At 38.9% G+C, this 27301-nt stretch overlaps 1 protein-coding gene across 2 annotated transcripts; it reads right to left on the bottom strand.

The window, feature by feature from the left end:
- Positions 1 to 891: 891 nt before the first annotated feature.
- On the bottom strand, positions 892 to 26818 carry fam107b (family with sequence similarity 107 member B). Of its 2 annotated transcripts, none has more exons than XM_053622802.1 (4): positions 26660 to 26818; positions 7042 to 7222; positions 2715 to 2871; positions 892 to 1937 (listed from the first exon to the last, which is right to left on the bottom strand). In XM_053622802.1, the coding sequence occupies exons 2-4, from the start codon at positions 7167 to 7169 to the stop codon at positions 1818 to 1820; spliced, it is 405 nt and encodes a 134-aa protein (XP_053478777.1). In that variant the 5' UTR covers positions 7170 to 7222; positions 26660 to 26818; the 3' UTR covers positions 892 to 1817. The 2 variants fall into 2 exon arrangements, with proteins under 2 accessions (XP_053478777.1, XP_053478776.1); XM_053622801.1 differs by lacking the exon at positions 26660 to 26818 and adding an exon at positions 8550 to 8714.
- Between the last annotated feature and the right edge of the window lie 483 nt (positions 26819 to 27301).

Genomic DNA, 27301 nt, shown 5'->3' with positions numbered 1-27301 from the left:
TTTTGGAAACCCTCAATTGGTTTTAGAGGGAAAAAAAAAATCAGGGTGCTAGAATGGCCCAGTGAATCACCTGACTTGAATCCAATAGAACAAGATTTAAAGGCAATATGTTTAGAAGAATGGGCCAAAATTACACCTGAATATTGCGGCTGATTAATTTGTTCATACAGGAAGTATCTTGAAGCTGTCATTATAAACAAAGACTTCTCCACTAAGTATTAAATAAATTTCAGTTAGCGTGTTCAATACTTTTTCTTGTCACATTCCACTTTATTACACAAAACTTTATTTATGGACTTTAATGTTGTGGATTCTTTATATTTCCAGATTTCTTGAGTTAATACTGATGTCTGGTGAAAATTTCATGTGAATAGCCTCATTGGAAATATATTTACTGAAAAAAATGTTGATGCGTCCAATACTTATTTCCCCCACTGTATTTATTTATTTATTTGAAAACTTAATCATGTTATTAAATTTCTTTCTTTGTATAAATGAGTTGTACTGGAATTAGTTTTTTATTTATTTATTTTTTTACTTGGGCTTTGAACACAGCGATGTGATTTGAAGTGATGTGCTTCAATTAAATATTGCTCATTTTAAAGCTTAATAGTGAAAATATATTGAAAATCAGCCAATACCCAAGGTTTCAGTATCCCTATCGCAAAAGAAAAAGTGATATTTCTGGGCTGTGAATCGTCAGTCAACAGTGCTGAAGGATCACAATATGCTAATCTTGTTGGGTTTTTTTCCCACCTACTCTTTTGCTAAACTCTCATAACTAAGTGTACAGTCTTACAGTTCATCTTCTGATATTATTCAAATCTGTATAATATTTAAATCTGTAAAATGAAAGTGTTAACATATGAATTTGAGTCTCATCAGTCAAAATAACATGACAAAATAATATTTATTAAAAGAGGGTTTACAATTTAAAGACAGCATTACCGGTTCATTATTGGCTCAAATCTACATAAATCTAAGAGTCCTCAATACTGAACTAACAAATAAATGCATTGTTTCTAGAGGTTCTCACACTCAGTAACTGCTATTCAGTTGTGGAAAACATACAAAGTGCTTTAACACAGCACTCTGTAACATACTGAACAAATATGTAAAAAAAAAAAAAAAAAATCCTGAAACACATCAACCTAGATCTACTATTGCTTAAAAGAGATGAGTGCACAAAATATGGGAAATAAAACGGCAAAAAAGCAAGCTCTGTACATCACACAACAAATCTTTGAACGCTGTACTGACAAGAATTCAAAATTGAAACTGTGATTTTTTTTATTTTTGATTTGATCATTAACCAGAACGTCCTCAGAAGACCCGCTCTCCATCCAAAACCAACCAAACAAATCTCATCATTTTGGCTTACAAGAGTCCATCCAGTGTCCCATTTTAAACATGTGGAGATAAAAAATAATTTAAAAATTCTTTGAGTGGTTTTTGTTTTTCACAAAAAAAAGCAAGGCAAAGAAAGAGAAACCAATGGAAAGACTCTGTGTATTATCTGTTCATCTTGCCATGCAAGTTCACCAAACGCTGGCAGCCAGTGAAAACAAGGCTGCTTCGTCATGTCTGAGTGTGTGTGTGTGTTTTTTTCTTTCAACCTCTTTGTTTGTTGCAGGTGTTCAGCATAAAGAGGTTAAGTGAATACTGGTCGTGTCTGCAAGCAGGCAATAGGAACCAAATGTGGTCACTTATTTCACAGGAACACAGGGAGCAGGAACACCAGGAAACCCCCATAAGCTGCAGTCCAGTTGCCATGTCATCATGTGCCATGGACCTTTCCCAAATCTATCCCAATGTGTCTAAGTGGTTCGCTCCTGCTCCTCCACCTCCTGCTTGGTTCTTCTTAGATTGCTTTTCATTTTGACAAATTCCGGCGTGTTCTCCTGCTCCTCATCCATCTTTTGTTGTTCCAGCTCCAACTAGAGACAAAGAGACAGAAAGGCTTTTCAGTCTGTACATATGCATGCCCTATTTTACCTTTTGCTATCTTGGTGTGTGTGTGTGTGTGTGCATACAAGGTGTAATGCATTGCTAATTTCTCTATCTGTTTAGTGCTCCACACATTTGTATCTGCATTCAGATTTAAATCCAAAGTGGCCTAAAATTGGAAGGATTTTTTTTGTTCTTGTTTTCTTGGTGTTCTTGCCTACAAACAGAAACACAGAACTCATAGAATCTGTAAATTCTGGCCCGGACAGTCCCTCAACCTCAGCTACTTCACTCAGGTTCATAACTGATCTCAACTAGAGACGTGTGAGGGACTGCTTTTCTTATCCCACTCATCCAATCTTTTTTGTTTGTTTGTTTGTTCCTGCATGATTTTTATTTATTTTTTTATTTTAATTAAATAACTAATTTAGTTGGTTCTAGCTTCCAAAATATAAACAAACCAGTATCCTAATTTAAACCAATGTGCATTTAAGGACCACTGTAGATTCATGTTAACTGTCATGGTTGTTGTTTGTCCAGTGAGCTTCTTACTCGTGACCAGCATTGCATGAAAGTAAAAACTTCCCACTCATGTTCCTTTTTTTGTTCCAGCCAGTGGGATCTAGTGTTAATTAGATGCCCTTTCCGGCAATCGTTCTACAAAAACTAATAGTGCACCTCTGATTTGTATCTATTTGTATTCATTTAGAACATATTATCTGTTCAATCTGATTAATGTATTTTTATTCGATATGTCCTTCTGGTACCTGTTCAAGTTTCTGCTGTCTCTTCATGAGCTCGATCTCCAGGTCAGTCTGCTTCTTATGAGCTTCTTGCTCTGCCAGTTGAGCCTTCAGCACTTGATCTCTCTTCCTCTTCTCCATCACCTTCTGTAACTCAGGCTTGTTCTGTGGAGCCAGACCCCTAAGACACAAAAATGCATAATAAGAAAACACACTTCTAGGGAAGCACAATCCTACTTATGGAAAATATTGTTGCAGAGTATTAGGCCAAATGAGACACATTTTTACTGTCCGTGGTAAAACATCAGCATGTGCATGCACAAGAAATAATGATGAAAAGGGTGAGAATATCAGGCCACAACTGACATCAAGCAATGCCTGACACAGTTCTCCATGTGCCATCATAGTAAGCCCTGTCCCCAGATCAGGGAAAGTTACATAATCTGATGTTATGATCTTATTATGATCTTATATAATCTTCACATATACACACACACCACACAATGGGAACTATAGTGTAACCAGTGTCAAACTAAACCTAATTAAATGATTGCATAGCTTTACTGCACCTAAATACTCCTAAATCCAAAAAGAAGTGAACAAAATGTCTGCTGTTCCAGTGTCTCAATTTTTTCCGGTGTCTTCCAAATGGCACAACAGAAAAGAGGTCATGAGTTCAAATCCTGATGATGCCACAGCGCCATCCGTGGTCCATGGCCATGCATGATTAGGCCTGCTCTCTGGGAGAGATGGCCACTACATTGACTTTTTCCATGTACATGAGCTCGTAAATGTAAGTCAGCGTGTGTTCAGTTGCCTTCTGACACTGCATATGAGAAACAGTCTGAAAAGATGTGGTGGGAGAGCCGCAAAAGTCTCAGAGGAAGAGGGAGTGTGTGATGAGCATCGCCCTCACACTTTCTGCTTGCGCGACAGGAAGAACTCACTGTGTGAAAGTCCGAATAAACCTTTTGGATGAAATTGGGGTTAAATCTTCACTACTGTCTTATGATGGGTATGCAATTTGCTCTGGGTTGGCAAGGCATATAAAAGCCATTGTGCTCAAGAATGGTCTGACTGAAACAAATCTTCAACATCTGGAAAGAAAGAAAGAAAGAAAGAAAGAGAAAGAAAATCGAAGGAAGGCAAAAAGGCCAGAGAATGATAAAGCATGACGGAAATGAGATGTGCTTCATGACAGGGGGTCTGTTTAAAAGCACCCTTGACACTCACTACAAACCTGATGGGAATAAACAGTCACAATCTGCCTTTTTTTTTATCCAAAATTTACTTTAGACTGAATGCATGACAAAGTTGATCAGTACTCCTACAGCAGATTCAAAAAGTGAGCAATTTGGCAAAGCAGCTACATTTACATAAACTAAAGTAGAATGTGACTATTAATAGTAACTACTAGTTATATTAGAAGAACATTATGAGGGCAATGAACATCACAACAATATAGCAATAACCTGTTGTTGAAGCTATAAAGTGACCTATAAAGTTTCTTATAAACATCCCAAGTGACCTTTGCTCCAACTGATAATTTATTATTGCCAAACCATCCATGCGGAACGGTCCATTTATGGGACATACTACATTTCAGACATATCCGTATTCGTAATGATGGATGGTAATGATAATTAATAGAAAGCTTAATAGTGTGTTCCGAATGCCATACCATACACTATATACTTATACTATGCACTATACACTCTGCCATCTAATGTATGAATTTTAGAAGGGTAGTATCGTCTCAAATGGCACACTTTGGGTATTGTTCAAAACAGAAGTACATGCTGTTTACCGGTCGTGGACAAATTGAGTCAAACGCTCGTAATGCGATGGCACTAGCATTAGCGAAATAGCCAAACAGTTAACAAAAAATAATTGATACATTTTAGTGTTTATGTCAATGTTTCCTTTTATGCCCAACAAGACCTCGGTCACAGAGGCGTAATCGTCTCCGCAGGCGAATTCTGCTTGCACACTTTAAAATCAATATAGTAAGTTGTTTTTGTGGCTATGGCTGCTGGCAATGTAAACAGCATTTTTTTTTTCGTTTAGCATCTGAGCCTGATATATCCCCTCCCCATCCACTATGTAAGGAATGCTGCGACTGTTAAGTGCATGAAGTGTCCATCATTCCATACGTCGTTGTTTCTGTTGAATGAGTGCATCATCTGGGAACTTAAAAGTTGTACTTTGTTTTTTGGGGTTTTCGTGAGCTGAACCCAAAAAGCAATAAAAAGCACACAGAATCCTGTCATTGACTTCTATAATCCATAACTAACCTTGTAATCGCAGAGTCACTACCTAGAAGCATGCCACTATGACACAAGTATGAGAGAAGTTTAAAGCACTTCTCAGGTTTAACTGGCTGCCGATTCACACAGCACAGACTGAAAGACTTGAATACCCTCTCAGACAGACTCCACTTTCCATGATTTGCTCTGACTGCACAAATCTGAGAGATGAACTAAAATCCAACACAATAAAAGGCAGAGGACAAACACTTTATTACATAAACTCCTCCAGCTCACACCGACCCGCTGTTATGTAATCCACGACATTGTAGTCTGCCTCCATCACGCTCTGCTCTTCACATTCTGCTCTGCCTGCTGAAACGATTATGTGACCACTTTAATCTTTAATATGCATACAAACACTTCTAAGTGATGAAGACGAAGGAGGGGGAAGAGACCGTGGGAGAGTGTGAGAGATGGAAGGAAAGGCGGAAGGAGGGCATAAAAACAAGAGTGATGTGAGGGATGATGCTGTACTCCTGCTTATGTAACTGTTCATCTCTGCTCATCCCTACGCTTGGCACGCATCACTGCTGGAACTAAGCCCAATCCAGACAGTGTAAATCTGCTGTACTTTCAGCCAACACACAAACACTCAAACCAATACAATGCAATTCTACCAGTGATCATTTCTACTAACCATCAGCAGTGATGACAGTTAACTAGTTTAGATCTGTAGTAGACATGATTTATGTAATAACAATCCTCAACCACTCGAGTGAAAAGCAAGGACAAGGATGGGTAACTAATTTGGCGTGGTTGTATATCTTCAGCTGTACTTCCTTAAAGCTATAAAACGTATAATGTGTACCTAGGTGTGTATGTTCATCGAGAGAAGAGCAAATAACCATCAAGCAAGAGAAAGCGAGACAGAGACGGACATTACTGGCTTCATCTTAGCATTTTTCCCCTCATTCCTGTCTGCTTGGAGACAGACAGCACGGTACGAAATGACCAGCCAGGAAAATGTTTTACATCAGAAATTGGCAGCTCTAACAATTTAAGGCTGTTTTTTCCACCTCTGGAGTGTACAGACACATTGAACCACATAAAAGCTGAACCCTGAGGCATGCTCCTGTATCCTATTGTCTATTATACCACAGTGCTGTTGAATTCTTGAATCTGATTGGTCAGAAGGTGTTGATTAATTTACTTTAACAGCAGCTCAGTAGTGGTTCACAGGTTTATATTAAGATGCTTGTTCTGATATGTTCAATCATTTCTATAGCAACTCATTCGCAGAGACTTGTACGATGAGCACTCCACCTAATCTATGACCAGTAAAGAATTGATTTAAAAACAAGCTGTTATTTAACAAAGAAAACCACAACATACGAAGTTTTCTGTGAGAAGATAGTTGTTTAATATTCATGGAAGGAGTCTCCCGTTTCAGTAGTTTGTAACCAACAGTAAGTTTTCCGCCATGGGAAAGTTTCTCTGTAACATGACAAACTGCTTTTTTTTCCCTCTTTTTTTTTTTTACCTTATTTCAGATACTTCAAGACAGAAAAAGATAAGATAAAATAAGATGGAGAAATTAGGGGGAAAAGAGAGACTGGTGAGAAAATGACTGTTTATAGATATAATGGAACCGATAACAGGAACCATGGATAAAAAGAAAGACCTGTCATTAATTAATGTTTAAACTGTAATCATTGACAAATGGCAGTGGTAAAACACTTCAGGACATACTGTTACAGGAAAATAATAAATCTTTTTAAAAACACCACTCACCAATCCGTCTTGGATAATTTTCCTATAACAGCATGCTCTGCCATATTTGACTCCTTACTTAAACTCTGGTCAGGTGAAAGGTAAGTTTCAGTGGAGGTCATAAGATAGAGCAGTACAGCGTGAGGAAAGTAAATATGATCAGGCTTCCTGCTCAGTAAATAACAGATCATGTGATGTGCTCTACAACACCATGCTGATGATAAGCTAGAATTAGTAGGTGGTGGTAGATATGAATCCTAATGCCAAGCAGAAAAGAAAGAAAGAAGTCTAATTGAGATGAAGAAGATAGAGGAGACTTTTTGGAGGCTCACCTCTTCTGATTCATAAGGAGTTCTCGGTGGAGATCTTGGTGGTTCCTGGAAGTCTTCACTGGGTTGATGAGTTTCTTGGGCTGAATGAGCTCATCGCAGTCTCCATCCATGTAGTCCGGCTCTGCCATGATGGTCCGCACACGAGGCAACAATCTTGTTGGCAACTCGGACTGGTCCAGACCTAAAACAAAGACAGAGAGAGAAACAGAAACGGGTCAGGTCTCAGATTTCAGGGTTCGTTCACCATAAAGTGACACCCAAATACCACCCTCAGAAAAGAAAAGAAAGATTAAATATAAATACTTGTGACAGCAATATGTTCATGGATGTGTCTTATGTATCTTTTCTAAAGTAAGAACATTAAAGCCCATAAAATTGGACCTTAAGGATCATTGATGTACTTTTGAGCATATGTTTATACCCAAGAACAAAATGTACCTGTACACTACTTTTATCCCTGACAGTGAAGGGAACTTAAAATAAAAAACATGAGAAGTCACTATCATTTTTATAACTAATATACATACATGCCAAATGTAAAAACAACAACAACAACAACAACAACAAATGAACAAAACCCCCATAAACTCAGACATATACTATTCCTTATGATATGTAAACCTCCCCTCAATCATACTCTCAAACAGCAACCGTTAAAAAACTTAACCAGGGTTCATTTACAATGATTTTTTCCACTAACTAACACCATACCCTTAATGTTACCACCCCAGTGACAAGCTGGTGTAACTTGAGAGAGAGAGCTGATGTGCTAATCTTAGGTATGTGGACTGCATAATTCTTATTAAAAAAACTAAACAAAGAAAAAAGCCAGGAGCTGACACTAATCCCAGTCATTTAGAAAAACATGCACAAAAGCATATATTAAATAACAGAGTAGGCTGTTGTTGCTTCCTTCTCTGCCAATCAAACATTGTTATAGAAGTCAAAGCGGCTCAGTGACAGAAATAAATCAGAATCCTCAGAATTCCCCCATGAAATTTATTGCCTTATAAACAAGCTGAGGAGGGAACCAGAAAACCCGTCCTGTTTACTTGGCTGTCATATCTACGAGTATATTACATTTAGTTATCACATAAATTACAACCCTACAACACCACAGCTTCTGAATGAAACGTAAATAACGGTATTGTTTATCTGGGAAGGTGCATGTGTTGTACCTTTAATTAGCTCTTGGAATAAAGACTTAAATACAAAATCAGTGTCATTAAATTATTGTTAAAGATACACCGCATTCATGTTTTCAAGTAAAAACATACATACTAAAAGTATGTCCTAAAATTCAATTAATGGTACTAAACCATCTACTATCAAAAGTACAGTTTGGTATCTTTATTTCTGAGAGTCTACGATGAAACTTCTATGAAGAAAGTTGAGACAGAATGGAAAAACATGTGGATGATCTTCAGGAACAGTACTTCCCCCCACTAAAATGGCTTAGTTCCATTAAAAACATTCAATCTCGTATGAAACCGTACTGGAGATCTCACCTGGCAGGAGCGGGAACTCGGAGTACCTGAACACGGTGTCCATGTCGGATTAACGTAAAGCAGATGTTCAGAGTAAGGAGGTGAAGACTGAGCAGAGTTTCGATAAAGAGCAAAGCGATACACAGCGGCTCGCATTTGAGGTTGTACTGGAGTGAAGAACTGCACTTATGAGTGTTTTATGATCAGCCCAACCCTGGTCGAGAATCCGTGATCCTGTAGGAGTGGGCGCACGGGGGTTGCCAGATTGCACAGATTTCACCCAGTCAGTTTACAATTTATTATGCGAAAGAATAACCGGTGTTTCTTATTAAATTAAAGCCTCGTCCAGCTACAGATGGATGTTAATCGACAATATTAGGTGTTCGTTTTGCAGTATACTTTTTAAGTAATTGCATTTCCCGTCATTTAATAATAAAACCAATTGTGTGATATGATGCACAATCTGGAAGCAGAGATGAAACCTTATCAAACTGTTCTATATTATAGAGCTCTGTAAAACAATACCGCAATTATTTTTGTTCTACAGTTCTGCTCATAAATGTACATATTCCTGACAGAATCTGCGAAATGTTAATCATTAAAAGAAGAGGGATCATTAAAATTGCATTTAGTTTTTTATTTAGTTCTGCCCTGAATAAGCTGTTTCACATAAGAGATGTTTACATATAGTGCACAAGACTCAATAATAACTGAATTTACACAAATGAACCAGTTTGGTTTTTTCCAGCAGCATTATTTAAAGATCTTTTTCCCCCCATTTACTGCTGCCCTTCAGATATTATTTTGAAACACGTAGATAACGGTTTACACCGATCACCGTTTTGAAAAGTTTACATATGTAAAGTTATCAAGCGTATGTAAACTTTTGAACTGATTCATTTGTGTAAATTCAGTTATTATTGTGTCTTGTGGACTATATGTAAACATCTGTTTATGTGAAATAGCTTATTCAGGACAGGACTAATTAAAAACCTAAATGCAATTTTTATGATCCCTCTTATTCGAAAAAAAAATGTATGAACATTTTGCAGGTTCTGCAAGGGGTATGTAAATTTTCCTTGCCGAAGAACCAAAAAGTCCAGGAGGTGGAGTCGGACCCATGCCAAATAAATAATGAGCTGGGATCAAGGGTGTTGGGGTGGACGCAGGAAACCATGAAAGTGTGCAGGTCGGTGCAGCTGGAGCCCGTGACTAAAGTGCAGCTCTGGTAAATTGTAATTGCCACAGACTGTAAACAAGATACAGTAGCAGTGCTACAGTAATGGCGGGGGCATGGCCTTAAACTCGATTTGCATTTGCCTAAGGAACTGATTTATTGTTTAGCATTATGGAAGGGTAGTGCTCAGTACTTTTTGTTTTGTGTAAGCTTTGAAAGCCTGGTGTTATTGTGGTATTAAATGTTTTGATATATAAACTTCTTCAGCAAAGGTTTCCTAGTTCAACCCGTTTTGTGTTTCTCGGTTATACAACAAGTAGTTGAATATACGCACCATGGTTATCGCTTGGTGAGTGAATGTAATGTCACTCTACAGCCACTAGACGGTGCAAACTGACAACAAAACCAGTCTAACAATCCTGTTGGAACTGTATGTGTACACATGTGGGAACTATTCCAAAAGAGATCCAAATTAGACTGCTTTTAATATGAAATTACTGTATTTTCACAAACCTGGAATGGATAAGACGTAAAATACTGCATGCTGTTCACATTTCTCATGCATCACATGACCTCCAGCTTTTAAATTTAAGCCCATGAGTTATTCATAAGAACAAAACAAACAAACAAACAAAATTATATTTATATATATTTATTGTGTGTATGTATGTGTGTGTGTGTTTGTGTGTGTGTGTGTGTGTGTAAGCTAAGGCTGGACTACTTCCTTCACTCGGATTGCTGAATTAAGTTTGTTTATCATATCCACAGGTCCATTGTTTCAGTCTGCTTAGTTTATTTACTATGTGACTAATCTCCTCAAGTGATATACAAATGCCCCATTATCAATTAATGGGAAACGAAACTGGCATTATTCAAAATAACCATACAACATATCTCTTCCGTTTGATCTAAAGCATTTCAACCACATATTAACACCTCTAACTGACTCACTGAGACGGCAATCATGAGTACAGAACATAAACTTCTCTAGGTTGATGTTAGGTAACAAACGTAAACACAATCAATATGAATTGTCAGCCACTACCACCACCACCACCGATAATACTAATAATATTACTAATAACAAAAACCCTGCCTGCCTCAAACCAATGCTTGAATTGATCGTACAGAAGAACACCAGTGCTCTACAGAGCAGTGTGACTTCCCCTGTGTGGAACCGTGTCTTCAGTAATTATAGACATTTATCCATTTTAAGATCAAGGGTGCGTGTATGTGGGGGGTGTGACTTTGTGTGTAAAGGAAATGCTTGTTAAACAGTCTACTTAGTCATTAATTAAGTAGACTTGAAGGTGTCGAGGAGGCATATGTTTATCAGTGCCTAGCCTGCTTTCATGTTGTTCAAAACCTTACACACACACACACACACACACACACACACACACACACACACAGAGAGAGAGAGAGTTCCCCACCCTTGCCACTTCCTATTGGTTCTGTGGGTGAGCTGGTGCTGAGCATGTGGAAAAGCAAATCACACAAATGTGTATTCAAGTTCATTGAGCAGAACTGTTTCTGTTCATCCACAGCAGAATTTGCACAAAGATAAGACATTTTGACAACCGGTATCTGAAAACAAACTGAACTGATTAGGTCCATTGTACTATAGTACATAGCTATCCAACAACTTGATCAAACTGTGACATTTACTATGTGAGGAAATCTTACTTCGCTAGCAAGGTTTTCGACACCTTTAGACAGACCTTTAGTTTTCACTACAGTATTTCTAAAAACTGCCTCCTTGTTCAATGTCACCTTTGTAAGAAGATAGCATAGGCAAATATTAAAAAGTTAAAGTGTCAAAGTATACTGCTTAGAAAAACAAAAACAAACCAAAATAAAAAAAAATTTTTAAAAAACCCTTTTTTGGCCATGGCAAAATTCAGCCACAGTGACACTGGGTTTTCCCCAGACCATATTATTGCATGAGAGTATAAAATTATACAAGTTGAAAATAGTTGCACATGCTTTGGATTTACTGAGGGTCGCAACCTCTCCGACTGACTCTTATAATGTCTCGATATGAATGATGTGCATAACATCTGAGCCAAAGTCACACGGTCACATGGGCTTCATATAAAAACATTATGACAGCTAGTGTGCACGTTTGCTACGTGTCTCAAGTGAACTATGTTTCATCATCACACATTTGGATTTTATGACACAATATCAACAGCCAAACTAGAGACATGTAACAGGGGGCCATTCATCAGTTACAGCCTCCTCTATTACCATGTACTAATGCTAATGAGCACATATGTGTCACTGTGAGTAACCAAGAGGTCCCTAAAACCGAAAACAGATGTACTAAAAAACCCCTGAATGAGTCGTTCGTGTTGGAGCCGGTTCAGCGGTGAGGATTAAAAATGAAAGCATCAGACAGAGTAGAGAGGATGGCCATGTCTTTGTCCGACTGCGCCGAGGTTCTCGGTGGGACCTGAAGTGAAAGAGCAATGAAGGGAGGAAAAAGGAGCAGCTGGCAGTCTATTACACCATCTGACCCTCTGCCTTTCTTGTGGAGTATGCTTTAGACTCGGCAGGAGGCCAAATTTACCCCGTCACTCTCCTTCAAACCCCCTTTAACTGGCTGCATGCTGCTACTGCATCACTCTCAGTTGTCATTCTAAACATGGCCACCAGTTTCTTCTTCAGACTTAAATTTTATTATACCCAGCAACAGACCTTTTTTACACCATCAATTCCACCGCAAGCCACACACACACCCCAAATGTATAATTCCCCTCCATCCTCTCACAGCCCTGCCCTGACTGTAATCCCTACTCCATATTGTTCTTTTCTTTCACACATTGCTCCTTTCATTCAAACTTTTTTTTTTTAAAAAAAAAAAAACAGATTACAATTTTAAGAGTCCAATAAGTGTTCTCAGTTACAGCAATAGTAAAAATATAATAAAGTACATATTTGTGTATTCTATTCACCATTTTCAGCCATTTGGTAAATGCTCTGCTGACCTTCAACAACTGTCTACAAACATTCCAGAATAAATCTGCTTTGGATTTTGTTGATGTAAGTGCTACAGTTTTAAAATGCGAAACCTTGTCAACAAGGGACCGTAAAATATACGGTTTCTCTGGAAATTAATCTGCATTTGGATCTGAATCAGACCCAATTGCTGTAGTTTATTTATTTATTTGTTTAGATTTTACAATCCACAAAGTCAATAACTTCCCATAGAAAGGGCAGTGTCAATGAACCAGTAAAAAAGAGAGAGAGAGAGAGAGAGAGAGAGAGAGAGAGAGAGAGAGAGAGAGAGAGAGAGAGAGATGTCTCACACATTACAGTATAACAGATCATTCCAGACATTATTCAAATTCAGATGCTTATTTCATAAGGCTAATTCAAAAGTCTATTTGGTATTGGCAATAGTTTTTGGTGTTTTGGAGGAAATTGTTTAACTTTGTAACAGGTGCCACAGCCTATTTTGCATCCCCTGCTGTCAAATGCCACCCCTCGCGTGTCAGAGATGACGAAAAGCTGTGAAAGCAGTTAGTCATACGCAAAGCTTTTTCCCCCCACACAACATGTGCTCATGTGATTCACAGTGTGTACTTAGATGAAGACAGAAAACAGTTCATGAACCGGTGTATAGTATGTACAATATTATGCTCATTACCTATGAATCATCTTTATGAAACAACACACGATATTTGGAACATACGATAATTAGAAGAGAGCATCACTTTTTTAATTAGATTCAAATTCATGATTGCTTTCACAGGCATGCAAGGGGAGGCGTTTAACGGCTGAAAATGCAATATGGTCACAACAGCTGTTAGAAGGGTTAAACCAAATTCGCAATTTCCTCCAAAACACCAAAAAGTCCCACCCATAGTGTCTGACTGACAGACATTGTTGACAGGGAAAATGCAAATGCAAAAAGGGATTGCATTTGTGTTTTATTTCTGAGATTGAGGATTGTGAGTGTGTGGATGAGAAAGTGCCAACACAAATATAAGGATGGCTATTGCTTTTTTTTTTTTTTTTTTTTTTTTTTTTTTTAAAAAAAGATGGCAGCATCACACCAGTTTAAACATTGATTTTGGTAGCCGTTTCCCATTGTTGTAAATATATGTTTTGCAATCGAATATGAATTGTCTTCAATCATAAACTCACACATAGTTAATGCAATTGCAAATACACGTATGAATTAGCATTTTCTAATTAGCATAGGAATTTGAATAAAATCCAGATTATGCTGCCATACTACAGCTTTTTAAAGGTCCTAACTGTCTTGGCAGATCTCAGGAAATATGTTCTGCCAAATCAACCATGCACTCATATTCAAAACAAGGAAGTTTGTCTACAGACAAAAAAAAAGTTTCAGAATGTTTTAATAATCAAAACAAACCACTTTTGAAAGAACAGCCCTTTAGAACTCACCAGAAAATTGCTTCATATCCCCTGAAAAAGACAGAGAACAACAAAAAAAAAACCCTCATAGAGGTGCGAGCCCACCTGAGCATTTCCCCCAGTGTACAGTTTCTGATTCTTTACAGAGGCGCACTATTGAGCACTTGAAGCAGGTCAGCTTGACACACTGTGTAGTGAATTTGAAAAACATTAGTCAAATAAAATGATGAATAAGTTGAATCAGTTGGACTTATCTCGGACTGAAAAATAGCAGTACCAACATGCTGTCAGAATACAATGCTTAGAAAGTAGTTTCAAAAACAGACAAAGCCTTCTACACTAAAAACCATCATTCAGACATGTGAATCTGGTTCTCTACATGCTCTAATTAACACTGTACATGTTTCTGCATCCCTTGGCACTGTGAGTTCAAATTGATGTGCCTGTTGGTAAAATCCAAACCACCTGATCTCAAAGAACGAGGTCAAACTCGAGGCTCATTGGTTAGTGTGTATCAGGAGAACACGTAGGTGGTTTGTGTTTGTGTGAAATCTATACGGCGGTACTGATGTAGTACTAAGTATCAGCATTGGAGGGAAGGGGTTACTGGCTTTAAAACTGGTATCAATTCAATTCAGTTTTATTTGTATAGCGCTTTTTACAACGGTCATTGTCTCAAAGCAGCTTTACAGAAAATATATAAACAGGATACAGATTTTAAGTGTGTGGATTAATCCCAATTGAGCAAGCCGGTGGCGACAGTGGCAAGGAAAAAACTCCCCAAGATGTTAAGAAGAAGAAACCTTGAGAGGATCAAGACTCATCTAGGTAACAACGGTTAGTGTGAAAGTAAAGGAACGTTCATTATGGCTTTTATATGAAGTCTGCTTGTTGAACTAGTCCACTGTTCAAAGGAGTGCAAAACAGTATCAGATTAGATATTTTCTTATTTGAACCTATACCCGGTATTTCATGCGGTGAACGTATGTGGTGCAGCAATTGAACGGACACAACGTCATCATGCAATAACATAAATTGCCAATCCAAATAAGTGGATGCATCTCAATCAATACAATAAAAAAATCCACTAGATGGCCTACGTTCCTGTTTGAAGTACCATGACAGAAACGCATGTGATTAAACGAACAAATTTATATGACATGTAATGTCAGAAAGATATCGGTCCTGCCGGTTGTTGATAAATGCCAGTGGTGATGTTTTACAAAGTGAGTATGTAGTCATGTTGCTGGAAATTGAGTCATCAGTGTCCCAATGTGTAGTGAGCCAAGGTCCTTACCATTGCCCGAACTAATGTACACGATATACTACTGATTCACGACCTAGGGAGCTGATCGAGATGCACCTAGTATCCGGTATTTGCTGAAAACCAGATGCCTACATTACTCAGAACTCAGCAGTGACATTAAACAACATCCAATGTCCTGCGGTATTCTTTTTTAATTTGTTGACGGGGAAGTCAAAAGATACATCTAAAGAGTTACTGTATTTGCTCGTACCCTGCTCCTGTAGGCCTTGATAATTAGTTTTCTAGTTGACCTAAATGCGTTGCATTAGAAGAAGCAAATGTACAAAACACTGCGTGTAATTCATTGGAACCTATTGCAAAAAATGAGTTGTTGCATGCATGACTTTGACATTTAAGACACTTCCTCTCTAAACTTCCTCAAAACTATTGTAATGTGTGTGTGTGCATGCGATATTTTGCTTGGAAACAGTGCTTATTGTACTGAAATATGACATGTTTACTCCCCTAGGAAAAAAATAATCATCAGGTGACTTATAAGATCGTGACTTTTGCTATTTGATAACACATGACACACAGCATGCTGGATGTAAACCAGTGGTTTCCAATTCCACATCACACCAGAAGTTATTTCCCTAGGATGGGATTGTGAACCACTGGTCTATATTCTGTCCTGTGTGTTTTTATCAGCTGGTCATCATATTTCATAATCTAATAAATCCTCTGAAATATCTCTCACAATACACTGATCAATGTAGGCAATTATAGTAACTTTTCTACCATGGTGCTGTTGAATTTGTGATTCTGAGTAGTCAGAAGGTGTTGATTCTTTTTTTTTGTCACAATACATTACACACATTACAGTTCAGTAAAATGCTTTTCAGAGTCAGCGACGATACGGTGCCCTTAGAGCAGACATGATTAAGGGCCTTGCTCAAGGGCCCAAAAGTGGTGCTACGGCTTGACCACCCCCGGCCTTCTGATAAGTAACCCAGACCCTTTAACCACTGAGTCACCTGCACAGAGTCATCCATATAATTTAAAATACAAATCTGCTTTCATTTAAAGAAAATACGTTATAGCCGCTCTTGTGAAGATTTAAATAGCCAGCTGTTTATTTAACATTCATAGAAGGAGTCTCAGTGTCAGCACTTTTAACAATCAAAGGTACAGTAAGGTTGTAATTTTAAGCTTTCAGAGCAGAGGACTTTATGCTTAATGGTTTATTATAATGTAAGTGATAGCAGGAAATAACTTGTTCTGTGGATGCTTTGCAACATTACATATAAATATAGATGGATAAAAAGTATAGAGTCATTCTTTAATACATAAAAATGAGCCGTTATAACTGTTGTGGCGTAAGAGGAATAAAACAAATATACACACACATATATATCAACTCTGGACTGATAAGTTTGTATCTGGTCCGAATCATAGTATCCTGTCATTGATGATTTGCCTACAATGGCACATAACAAAAGGTTTTATTTCCGTGCTTTAAATAAAGTTGTTAAAATAGCTACCACCATATTTGACTAGCACTACCACACACCCACACACTCACACACACTGTTGCCTAAACAATCATAAGCGCAAACACACACATACAGATTCATGTTTCAGAAGAAATGCTAAAAGAAATGGGGACTGGTGTCTTAAATGGTGTAAAAATGTGTCTGAGCAGATTTAGAATACTGGAACTTTGCTTTAAAACAACTGAATTAAAACAGAGCTTGCACTGTACTAGACTTATGAAATCTAAGCACCGATCAGTAAGTGCTACGTTTATTGTAGTGTTCAAACTTTTCTTTAACTGTAAGCTTGTGTTCCTGTGTCCACAATGGTGTCTTGCTGTAGATTTCCTCCAAAGAGCAAAGTGCAGTATACAGTAGGTACTCAACCATTTATCCACCATCAGAATCCATTATGGGATTTCACAAGCGCACTAGGTATTCCCCACCATGCATTCGTACATTCGGACACTCAAAAAAAGTGCACTATACAGAAAACAGAAAACAGTAAACAGTGCACTATAAAGAACACAGGGTGTGATTTGTCACGTAGCATGAATTGCTACCATAGCAGTGCGTCACTCCCTACGCCATAACATGTTACAACCTGCAACTCTATGGAGACATGGTGTCTCAATGGAGCACATAAAGATCCTGAGTGAGGAAACAAAAATAGGAAGGAAATACGGCAACATATCTCCAGTGCCTGTTTGAATATAGGATGCCCCAGAAGTCTCCATACACAGGGGATATTAACCCATTTTAACAATTTTTCATTCTTATTTTATATTATATAGCCTTTAAGAATGCCTTTAACAAAAGAAGAGCGTACTGAAATCATTCATGGATTTTAACAGGAAACATGGCAAGCACATCACACACGCATGACACTGTTGCCAAACTTGCCAATAAATTCAAAAAGACTTTGCGGACCGACCGAGAAGCAGACGTCCACAATCATCCACTGACGAAGACACAATCGACGTGGTGCAGGCGTACATAGTCCCCTACGTACGGACACTTTTGGAACACCCTGTAGTGTAAACTATGCAGAGAAGGCATAGTATTCCAGACAGGTTGGGTTGGGTTTTGTTGTTGTTGTTATTTAAATTTAAGATTAAAGGGAAGATAAAACTTTCAGCCAGGACAGAATGATAAGATGTTACCTGTCCTGTCTTGCCCATAGACCAAACACAGCAAGTAAGGATCACCTCACCCACTACAAAACATATATTTTGGCCCACACAAATCTATTCTCACAAACAAAAGGCCTAACATTAACAGGCTCTCTATAAATATTAACACTCACGATCACACCCAGGACTTTTCTGCTGTGTAACGTCTTAACAAAAACTATTACTGTAACTAAAAAAGCAAACCACTTCCCCTGCTTCTGTGACTTGCCTTCACTCTAATTCTGAGCTGGCTGTTTTTCCAAATCGAGCAAATGCCAGAGGGATACAGATTACGACAGACGAGGAATTTCCGATACATGATCCTGCTTGTTGAAATATTTGCGCTTTATCTACTTGTATATGTGAAGATCCTGTCTCTATATATACTTGGTGTATGTTGCATCATGATTCTGGGGGGCAGGGCATTTCTTCTACCCTATACACATATTGCAAGAGGGATAAAAAAATTATTTAACTTGAATATAACCCAAGTCAACACTGATTACAATAAACATTCTACAGCAACTGGTCTTTCATTAGGACCTGCATTTGGACCAGATGCCTGCAGAGGTTCAAAAGAAAATGACATCAACAGTTTCTTTAAACTCATTAAAATGAAATATCTATCCATGTGTGTGTGTGTGTGTGTGTGTGTGTGTATGCGTGTGCATGTATGTTTGTGGTCTGCCAACACAGCAATGACTGAATAGAGTGAATAGACTGATGACAACATAATTTACGTCACAATGCAGGAATGTGATGAACCTGCAGAGGCTCTTTATTGTCCTGCTGCACTCTGAGGAGCTCAAACAGCAGCCCGAGTAGTGCAAACAAAGACACACACACACACACACACACACAGCCACACCATTGCATCACTGCTTGTTGAGGGGTAATTATTTCTTCTTGGACTTAAATCCAATTATTCAGTACCTGTGTGGTTCTATATACAGTATAACTACACACTGCAATCATGTAGCTGATGTAGATCTGTCCACCTGACATTTGGGGACATATGGCTTAATGGCCTATAACACTGTGTTCAGAGCTCTATATGACTATATCAACGTGAGGCCAGTGGGTATAGCAACTGTTCAAAAAGGGTCAGGTGTGTGTGTGTGTGTGTGTGTGTGTGTGTGTGTACATCCAGTGTAACAGCTGTGTGCTGTAGAACAAAGGCTGCAGTATATCAGACCTATAGATTCTTTTCAGCTGTGGCAGGCACCTGTTACGTCAAAAATGAGAGTTGTGCATGCATGTGTCTGGGTGTGAATGAGAGAGAGAGAAAAAAAAAGAAAGGAGGGATGAGAGCAGAGAAAGTAGCTTTTGGGACGTCAAATAGATGGAATGCTTATACACAACAGTATGTCGTTTTGTATGATACTCAGTTAGGGAAATGTTTAGGAAATAAATATAAAATAAAATGTTTTTCATAACCCATTATTATACAGCTCTTTCAATATACTATACATAGCTGTTGATTTGTATAATGGTGGGGTAATCACTAGTTTTACCCTGGCACCAAAGCTGTCTGACCATAATCCATCTTCTATACTGCTTATCCTTCAGGGTCACGGGGAACCTGGAGCCTATTCCACTGAGCATAAGGCACAAGGCGGGGTACACCCTGGACAGGGTGCCAGTCCATCGCAGGGCACACTCACATACTCATTCACACACCCATTCATACACTACTGACACTTTGGACATGCCAATCAGCCTACCATTTCATGTGTTCCAGCTAGGGCTGCACAATTAATCGAATATTGATCTGGATTACAATTTTGACTGCCCACGATTACATGAACACAATCAACTGCGATACTGACGTTTAAAGTCCGTCCTCCGCTCACAGAAAATTCCTCTGTGCATCAAATAAAGCTCTTCCTAAACTTACAGCCAGTCACCATAGAGTGGCACAGGGATGACATCGTGGTGTATGCCAAAACCCGGAAACAGATTAGCATTTTAGCGCTTGAGCTGCCAGCTTCACTTCGTGCTCCAGCACTTGCACAAGGGATATCATGACACGAACATGTTGCTAAATGGGACGACAGACATTGCCGGGGACATTAAACGTAATCACGCCGAACAGGAAAAAAAACTTTGCAGATAAACTGGTTCAGGTGTGCTGTGTACAATTCCAAAAAAAAAAAAAAACGTGGATGAATATTCATCCACAGAGTAAATCCGTATTATGGAAAATGTTTTAAATCAAGTTTGGAAACGTTATCGGAAGCTCGGTGATGGTGACGAAGTCGAGCGACCGTGGTGTAGTTCGTTTATAGCATACAGTTAGCTGTTTATTTCTGCCGATTGTATTTAGGTTTCAAACTTCATAAAAGTTGTGTTCATTTGTGAAAATGATCTTGATGGACAAAACATGTTAGTGTTGTAAACTTTTGTTGATCACAGAACTTATTTTTCTGCAATAGTACAAAAGTCTATGTGAAAATCCTATTGGGTTTTTGTCGAGGGAACTGGTATGATGCTAACATCCGGGTTCCGGTACAAAATGACATGCGCCACTCTACTGGGTGACTTGGCTGCGTCTCTCCTCCCGTAAACACTTATTTCCTATTCTGCATATGCCTGAATTGTTTTCATTGAAAAATTTTGAGACGACACCTGTTTTGCATATTTGTGTTGTTGTGAGGGATTCAATTCAGGGGGTTGAATCATTTGGAGACTGGAGAAGTCATTATAAGTTGCATTTTCAGTTGAATTTGGGGAAACCACTTGAAGCATTCGTTGTGTTGAACTATTTCAATTGCTTTCGTTTCATTTGTTCATTTCAAACAGCTGAAAGTCTGTAAATTTTGACAATAAACCTGATTTGCAATGGGGGTTGAATCATTTTGATTGCAACTGTAAATGTACAATGCTTTGCCATGTTGGTTTGACACAAAGACAGGGTCTAAAGTGACATGCCCTGCTGTGTGTCTCTCATTAATAAAATTCGAGACATTAAATGACAAATGGATAAAGACCATAAAAGGGGTCTAAAGGAGTAATGACACTTTTACAAGGTAGCGATATTTGTCCATTTTTGTGATCGTGGCGTTTTTATAAGAGGAGAGGATCTGAGGTTCTCTGTTGTGTCCGAGTGGACAGATAACAGTAATTGTCTCTCATTGGCTCTCTAGCAGAATAAGAAGGATTAGTGGAGACCCTGAAAACACACATGCATAAGTGTGTGCACACACTCACATAGAAACTCACTCACATAGACACACATTAAAAACAACAACTGTTCTCGTTATCCAGACTGTGAGACTAAGCCATCCAGACTGCTGATCTGGCACTGTCCATCAATACAGGCAGGTGGCACGTCATCTCTTTCACACAGAGTATTCTAATGGACTACTTATTTTTATACATACGTTTTAAAATGTAACCTTAAAATTTTAGAATGAACAAAAATAGCATTAAAGGCGTAAAAACCTACACCGTTACAGTTATAGATGCTTTGCTTCAGTAATTTTGTGTCTGCGTCCTCCTCCAGTATGTATTTATTTTTAGGCCTGGACATTAAACTCCATCAGTATTCTCCATGAGCTTGTGAGGAAGAAAAAAAGAAAAGGAAAACACTAAAGTAATATTTCTGCTCATTTCAAAGCTATGGGCTGAATTAAAAAAAAAAAAAAAAAACAATGTGCACCACAAATCTCAAGGTGGATCAATTACTCTGTGGACTCCACACACCCCCCCTCCCCCGCCCACACACACACACACACACACACACACACACACACACACACACACACACACACACTTCACATTACAGCAACTTACATACACAGGAGATGTGTCTAATGGCTCAAACGCATAATGATCACTAGAATTACATAAACCACTCCATCTCCACAACCATAACATCCTGGTGTTTTACTTAAGTTCACTTCCATTTCATCCAGCTGTGTAGCTCAGAGGTTTATTTTTTATTTTTTTTGGTGAAGAGGAAATCTGCATTGTGTCTCTGTGAATGCAGGCCAAATTCAAAAGCTCTTGCATCATTCTGTATTAGCCTATATTAAACATCCCACCCGTGGTGATACAGACAGTGCATGAGCTCCTCCCCCTCCTCCATATTTCTCTCTGCCTCCAATCCCTCACAGCTGTGGGATAGTGGGCATGGGCCGGTGTTTCTTTGTTTGCGGAAGAACAAAACAACAAAGCTATGCTTCGGATGGAAATGACGATGTCAGTTCAATACTGTATTTAAGAACATTTCCAGCGGTTTTACAATTTCATAATATAGCAATCTTTTTCCACACATATCTTTGTGTAGTCATTATGTGAATGCTGACCCGAAGACCAGATTAATGTGTCTCAATGTGTTAAAGATGTATATGGCTGAAGAATCACATGACTGCAAGCTAACGCTTGTTAAACATTTATACCACACTACAAGACCAGACGAGATGTGTTGTTGCAGGAAAATAATCAACGATGCTGTGGTGTGATGAGATCAACCCCAAAGTTCTTTATTTTCCGATTAACCCCATGGTTGTTGAATGTTTTGAAGAATGTATTACTCACTGGAGTTATAATGACAATTCTTGACCTGACTAATGAGTCAATTTAGGCCTAATGAATCAATTAAAATTCTGAGACTTTACAATTATACATATATATTATATTTTTCTTTTAAGTTAATCAAATATAACATAACTGTGCATTAACATTTGCAAAATTGTTATTGTGATCACGTCTCTGCGTTTCAAAAATCAACAAAATATATCATTTGGACAGGGGTGCCCAAACTTTTGCATGCAACCGTATCAGAGCACGCACATTAATAATAAACATTGGACTAATGTCATCTTTTGTGTGCACGTCTATAGCCTACAGTATCACTGTTCTGAATAGGGCATTTATAAACACTCTCGCTTATGCTGTCTGCTTTCTAATGCAATCATCCAATCAAAGCACAGGGCTGAGAGTGGAACAACACAATTCCGCCGCATGTCAAAATCCAGTCCCTGGATGCTGAGGTCACTGCAGAAATCCATGACAACTAGAAACAAAGGATGTAAACAAGCAACTCGTGCTTTCGAGATGAGGAATACAGAACACAGACGCATGCTGAGTCGTGACTTACTGCCTAAGAAAAGTGTGATGCACCAGCAGAGAGATTTTAACTACGCCATGTTACTTTCTCAGAAAAGTACAGTGAGAGAGATAAGTTAGAACCACCAGAGGAAGCAGGAAACCGTCAAACATAGGGAGGCATCAAAGTTCAGCTCGGCTACAGAGGAAGCACACGTGGCATCAGTGTGAACTGCAGATCAAGACTTATATAGTGGTGTTTAAACATTCATTTCCAAACATTCATTTTGAATTTCTTTTATTGTAGTTCAGTATATACAGCACACCATCTACATTCAACTAGAAATGTATTGGCACCCTGTGTGCAATGTACCATGAATGGCTGACCATAAAAGATGATTAAAGCATATAATGAAGGTTTGTTTTCCCCCCAAATAATAAATTTACCTAACCAATCATTTAAAAAAAAAAATTTTGTTTTCGACTAATAATATTTTGTGGCACCTCCCCTGTAATGTCCCCTGTCTCTCCAAGCAATTTCAATCAAGGTTGAAGATATTGTAAAGCAGTGGTCACCAACCCTGGTCCTGGAGATCTACCTTACTGAAGACTATCGGTATGTCTCACCCAGCTCTCTAGTTCAGTAAGCAGGGCACTGATCAGGGAGTTCACTGTTTTAATGGCTGTCTCAATCACAAAATCCTTCCAGTACATGGGAACATTCACACCCAAAAAAAATAAAAAATATCCCACAATGCACCGCAAAAACCAGGAGGTATCCATGCTCACTGTGTTCCCTTAGCGAAAATGACGTCATGAACGCTTGACAAGGACGCAAGATCGCACAAGAATGCATATTGAAACGGCCATACCCTTTAGCGCCAACCATAATTGTGACCATCTAATCGTTGCCTTAAGAAGTTCTTCATCACCTAAAACAGGTGTGTTAGATTTTGGTTGGAGATGAAACCTGCAGGAAGGTAGGTCTGAAGAAAGGAATGGTGACCACTGTTGTAGAGGCTCTGAATCCACTCCTCCATGCTGAACATTTCAAGCTCCTTTATATTAATAGATTGGTGTAAAATGTGGACTGTCCTCCTCATCTCACACCACAGATTTTAAATAGAGTTCATATCAGGAGACTGAAATGGTCGCTGCAAAACATTGATTTTGTGTTCAAACAACCAGTTGTGTTGACTTGAAACAACTGAGAGAGGGACAGATAGACAGACAGTGAGTGAGAGACAGACAGACAGACAGACAGCACGAGAGAAGGACAGACAGAGAGAGAGAAGGCCAGACAGACAGAGGGAGTGAGAGATGGAAAGAGTATGAGAGAGACAGACACAGTATGAGAGAAACAGACACAGTATGAAAGAGACAGACACAGCATGAGAAAGTTAATATGAATTAATATTAAAATATGAATTAATGCTTGAGGTTATTATTTTAGCCAATAGGATTCAAGAGCAGTAAAAAAAAAAAAAAATTGTAGAACAATTTTACAAATGCAGACAATGTGTTCTGGGAAGTTGTTTATTCTCTTCAATCTTGATGAGATTAAAAAAGAACAAACAACTTCCCAACTGCTGTATGTACTTAGTAGATAAATCTAGTCAGTGTGTACATGCAGATCTGTACTCGAGACTTGAATGCGCAGTATGGGCAGAATGCCGTGTGGACCACAGTAGCCTGCTGACTCATGGGAATGTTTGTGTTGAGCGCTATCAGAGAATAAAGCAGGGATTCCAGCTATCAGACTCACAGCTGCACAACTGTTCAACCAATTACACCAATGATTGAGAATCACTGCATCACTATCATTCTCACTGTTCTTTGGTGTCTAACAGAGGTAGCTTTATTAGTGATACTTTGCTTAGTCATAACAGATTTCTGAGTAGTCATGACACCTGTTTCAGAGTGAGTCACACACTGTGACAATCATCAAACAGGACAGTCTGACAAACAGCTGCTTCAGAATTCATTCATTCTTCTTCAGTAACCGTTTTATCCTGATCAGGGCTGTGGTGGATTCAGAGCCTATACACACCAAGGGGCAATTTTAGCTTAGCCAAACATTTGGTTTTTGGTGGGAAACTGGAGAACCTAGAGGAAACCCAGGCAGACATGGTGAGAACATGCAAATGCCATCAACTAGGGAACCATGGAGCTGTGAGGAGGCAACACCACAAAACAAAAACTGATCCATATGGGTAAAAAATGATGTGTTGCTGGGGTAAACCCCGGTGTAACTGCTAGGATATCTTCATACATGATGCCAGATTGGTGTCAAGATGCACTTGAGAGTGTATAGAGATGACTGTTCAGTCCTCTCACCATTGCTCACATTACTGCACAGGAAAGAAAAGGACATGGCCGCGCTTTCGTATTCACGTTCTCACTTTCTTCTTTTTCCATCATTTCTCTCGTCCTCACGGGGTTGTGTACAAAGACAGAAAGAAAACTAGGAAGCAACAGAGGAAGAAAGAGAGAGCTACAGATAGAGAGGTGGGGGGGGGGGGGGTTGGGGTGTAGGAAAACTAGTTCAAAGATCACAAAACAGATGTAAGGCATTTCACAAAATACGCTCCAAATAGCAAACACATGTGGTCAGGATCTACCCCTCCCAGCCCTCCAAGTCCCCACTAAACTGAGGAAGTCACTATGGTACACACAGCTCGCTGTCACTGGAGTTCGACTACAAACATTTATCACTGTCTGATCGTGGCATGACTGTAAGATTTGAGCAACTTGGGTGTATAAATAGTTTCTTTCACAACACGGTTCTGACTATTGACTCCGTCACTTCTGAGAAAAACAAAAGGAACTTATAATCTGATGTCTACATAGAGTTGTGTGAGCAGAGAATAAGAAAAAGTGCTTGAAAAGACTAGAAGTGTGAAGAAATGGAAAATCTGACCACACACTTGCACTGCAGAGTACATGACATGTGGTCTGATTCACTGTATCTCTCTCTCTCTCTCAGGTTCTTCTGAACTAAAACTAAAGCAGGCATGTAATTTAGTCCACACATCTGTCTTTACTATACACTGTGCTGCTAGTCTATCACTTACAGATCCACTTATATACCTAATAAACTAGCAAATCGTTGCATTATGAGGTGTGCTACAGAAAACTAACGTCAGTGTATCTTGATGGTGTTTTGTTATCAGTTTTGTAATGCAAATGAGTGATTTAACGAATGCAACGCTTTGAACAACACATAGACGTCTAGTACAGTTGAACCTGCAGTTTACTAACAAAAGCAAACGCTATGAATGACTCAAACCAGAAACGCACGCGGACTTACAGGGTTTTTTTGTCGTTGTTTTTTTTTTGTTTTGGGGTTGGTTTTTTAGTGAAACTATTGTACCAGTTCCAACCTAATCACCTAGATTTCAATTTCCTTCACTCCTCGTTGTCAGAGCAGAAAGTTACAGTGTGATATTTAAAAAAAAAAAAATTAGGCGAGCTTTCCTTTCAGCAGAAACGACATCAAACACCCGCGTGCCACACAACAACATAATAGATGCGCGTGCTGTTAAAACCTTTAAGACACGTACCTTAATGTTTTGTTTAGGTTTTCTTTACTTTAAAGCACACTTTTCTGTCGAAGGAACTCAGCTGGGCGGTAGAAGAAGCCGCATGGGTCTGTTTCTTTCGGGCACTTGTCTCCGTTTAGGTGTGTCTTCCTATGTGTCCTGAAACAGTTGAGTAGTAAAGCCCCATAGAGAATGTAAACGCATATTTAGGGCGGGGAGGCGGGGGGGATGAGAGCCAGCGCGTGAGTCATAATACAAGACCCCGCCCACTTCTTTCAGAGCAAGGGGAGCCCCATGCGTGAGCTGGGCGTGGCACAGACGCGGTGGGCGGGGTCTTTACGGGTCCAGCACACACACAAAAGGCTACATCTGAAACAGCACGTCGTATTACAGGATGTGGAAAACGGTATAGCGGTGTATTTCCCGCAACACCAAAACTCAATTTGTTTTAAAACCGCATATTATGATAATAAATATGTGAATGAATGGTTTGTTGGTTGAACAATAACTTCCTGCCTCTGTTTTGTTACTGTTTTATTAATCACTTCTTCAGCGATTCTCAATAATCCCCTCCCCCTCTCCATCACTGCCCTACTCAACGGGATATATAATCCGATGACTTCTCTCCTTCTTCTTCTTCTTCTTCATCTGTGACTATTCATT

The sequence above is a fragment of the Ictalurus furcatus genome, chromosome 4 (assembly GCF_023375685.1).
Source record: "Ictalurus furcatus strain D&B chromosome 4, Billie_1.0, whole genome shotgun sequence".
In the NCBI taxonomy this organism is placed as follows: domain Eukaryota; kingdom Metazoa; phylum Chordata; class Actinopteri; order Siluriformes; family Ictaluridae; genus Ictalurus; species Ictalurus furcatus.
The sequence above is the reverse complement of the archived record's forward strand: the minus strand, read 5'-3'. Positions and strand labels throughout refer to the sequence as shown.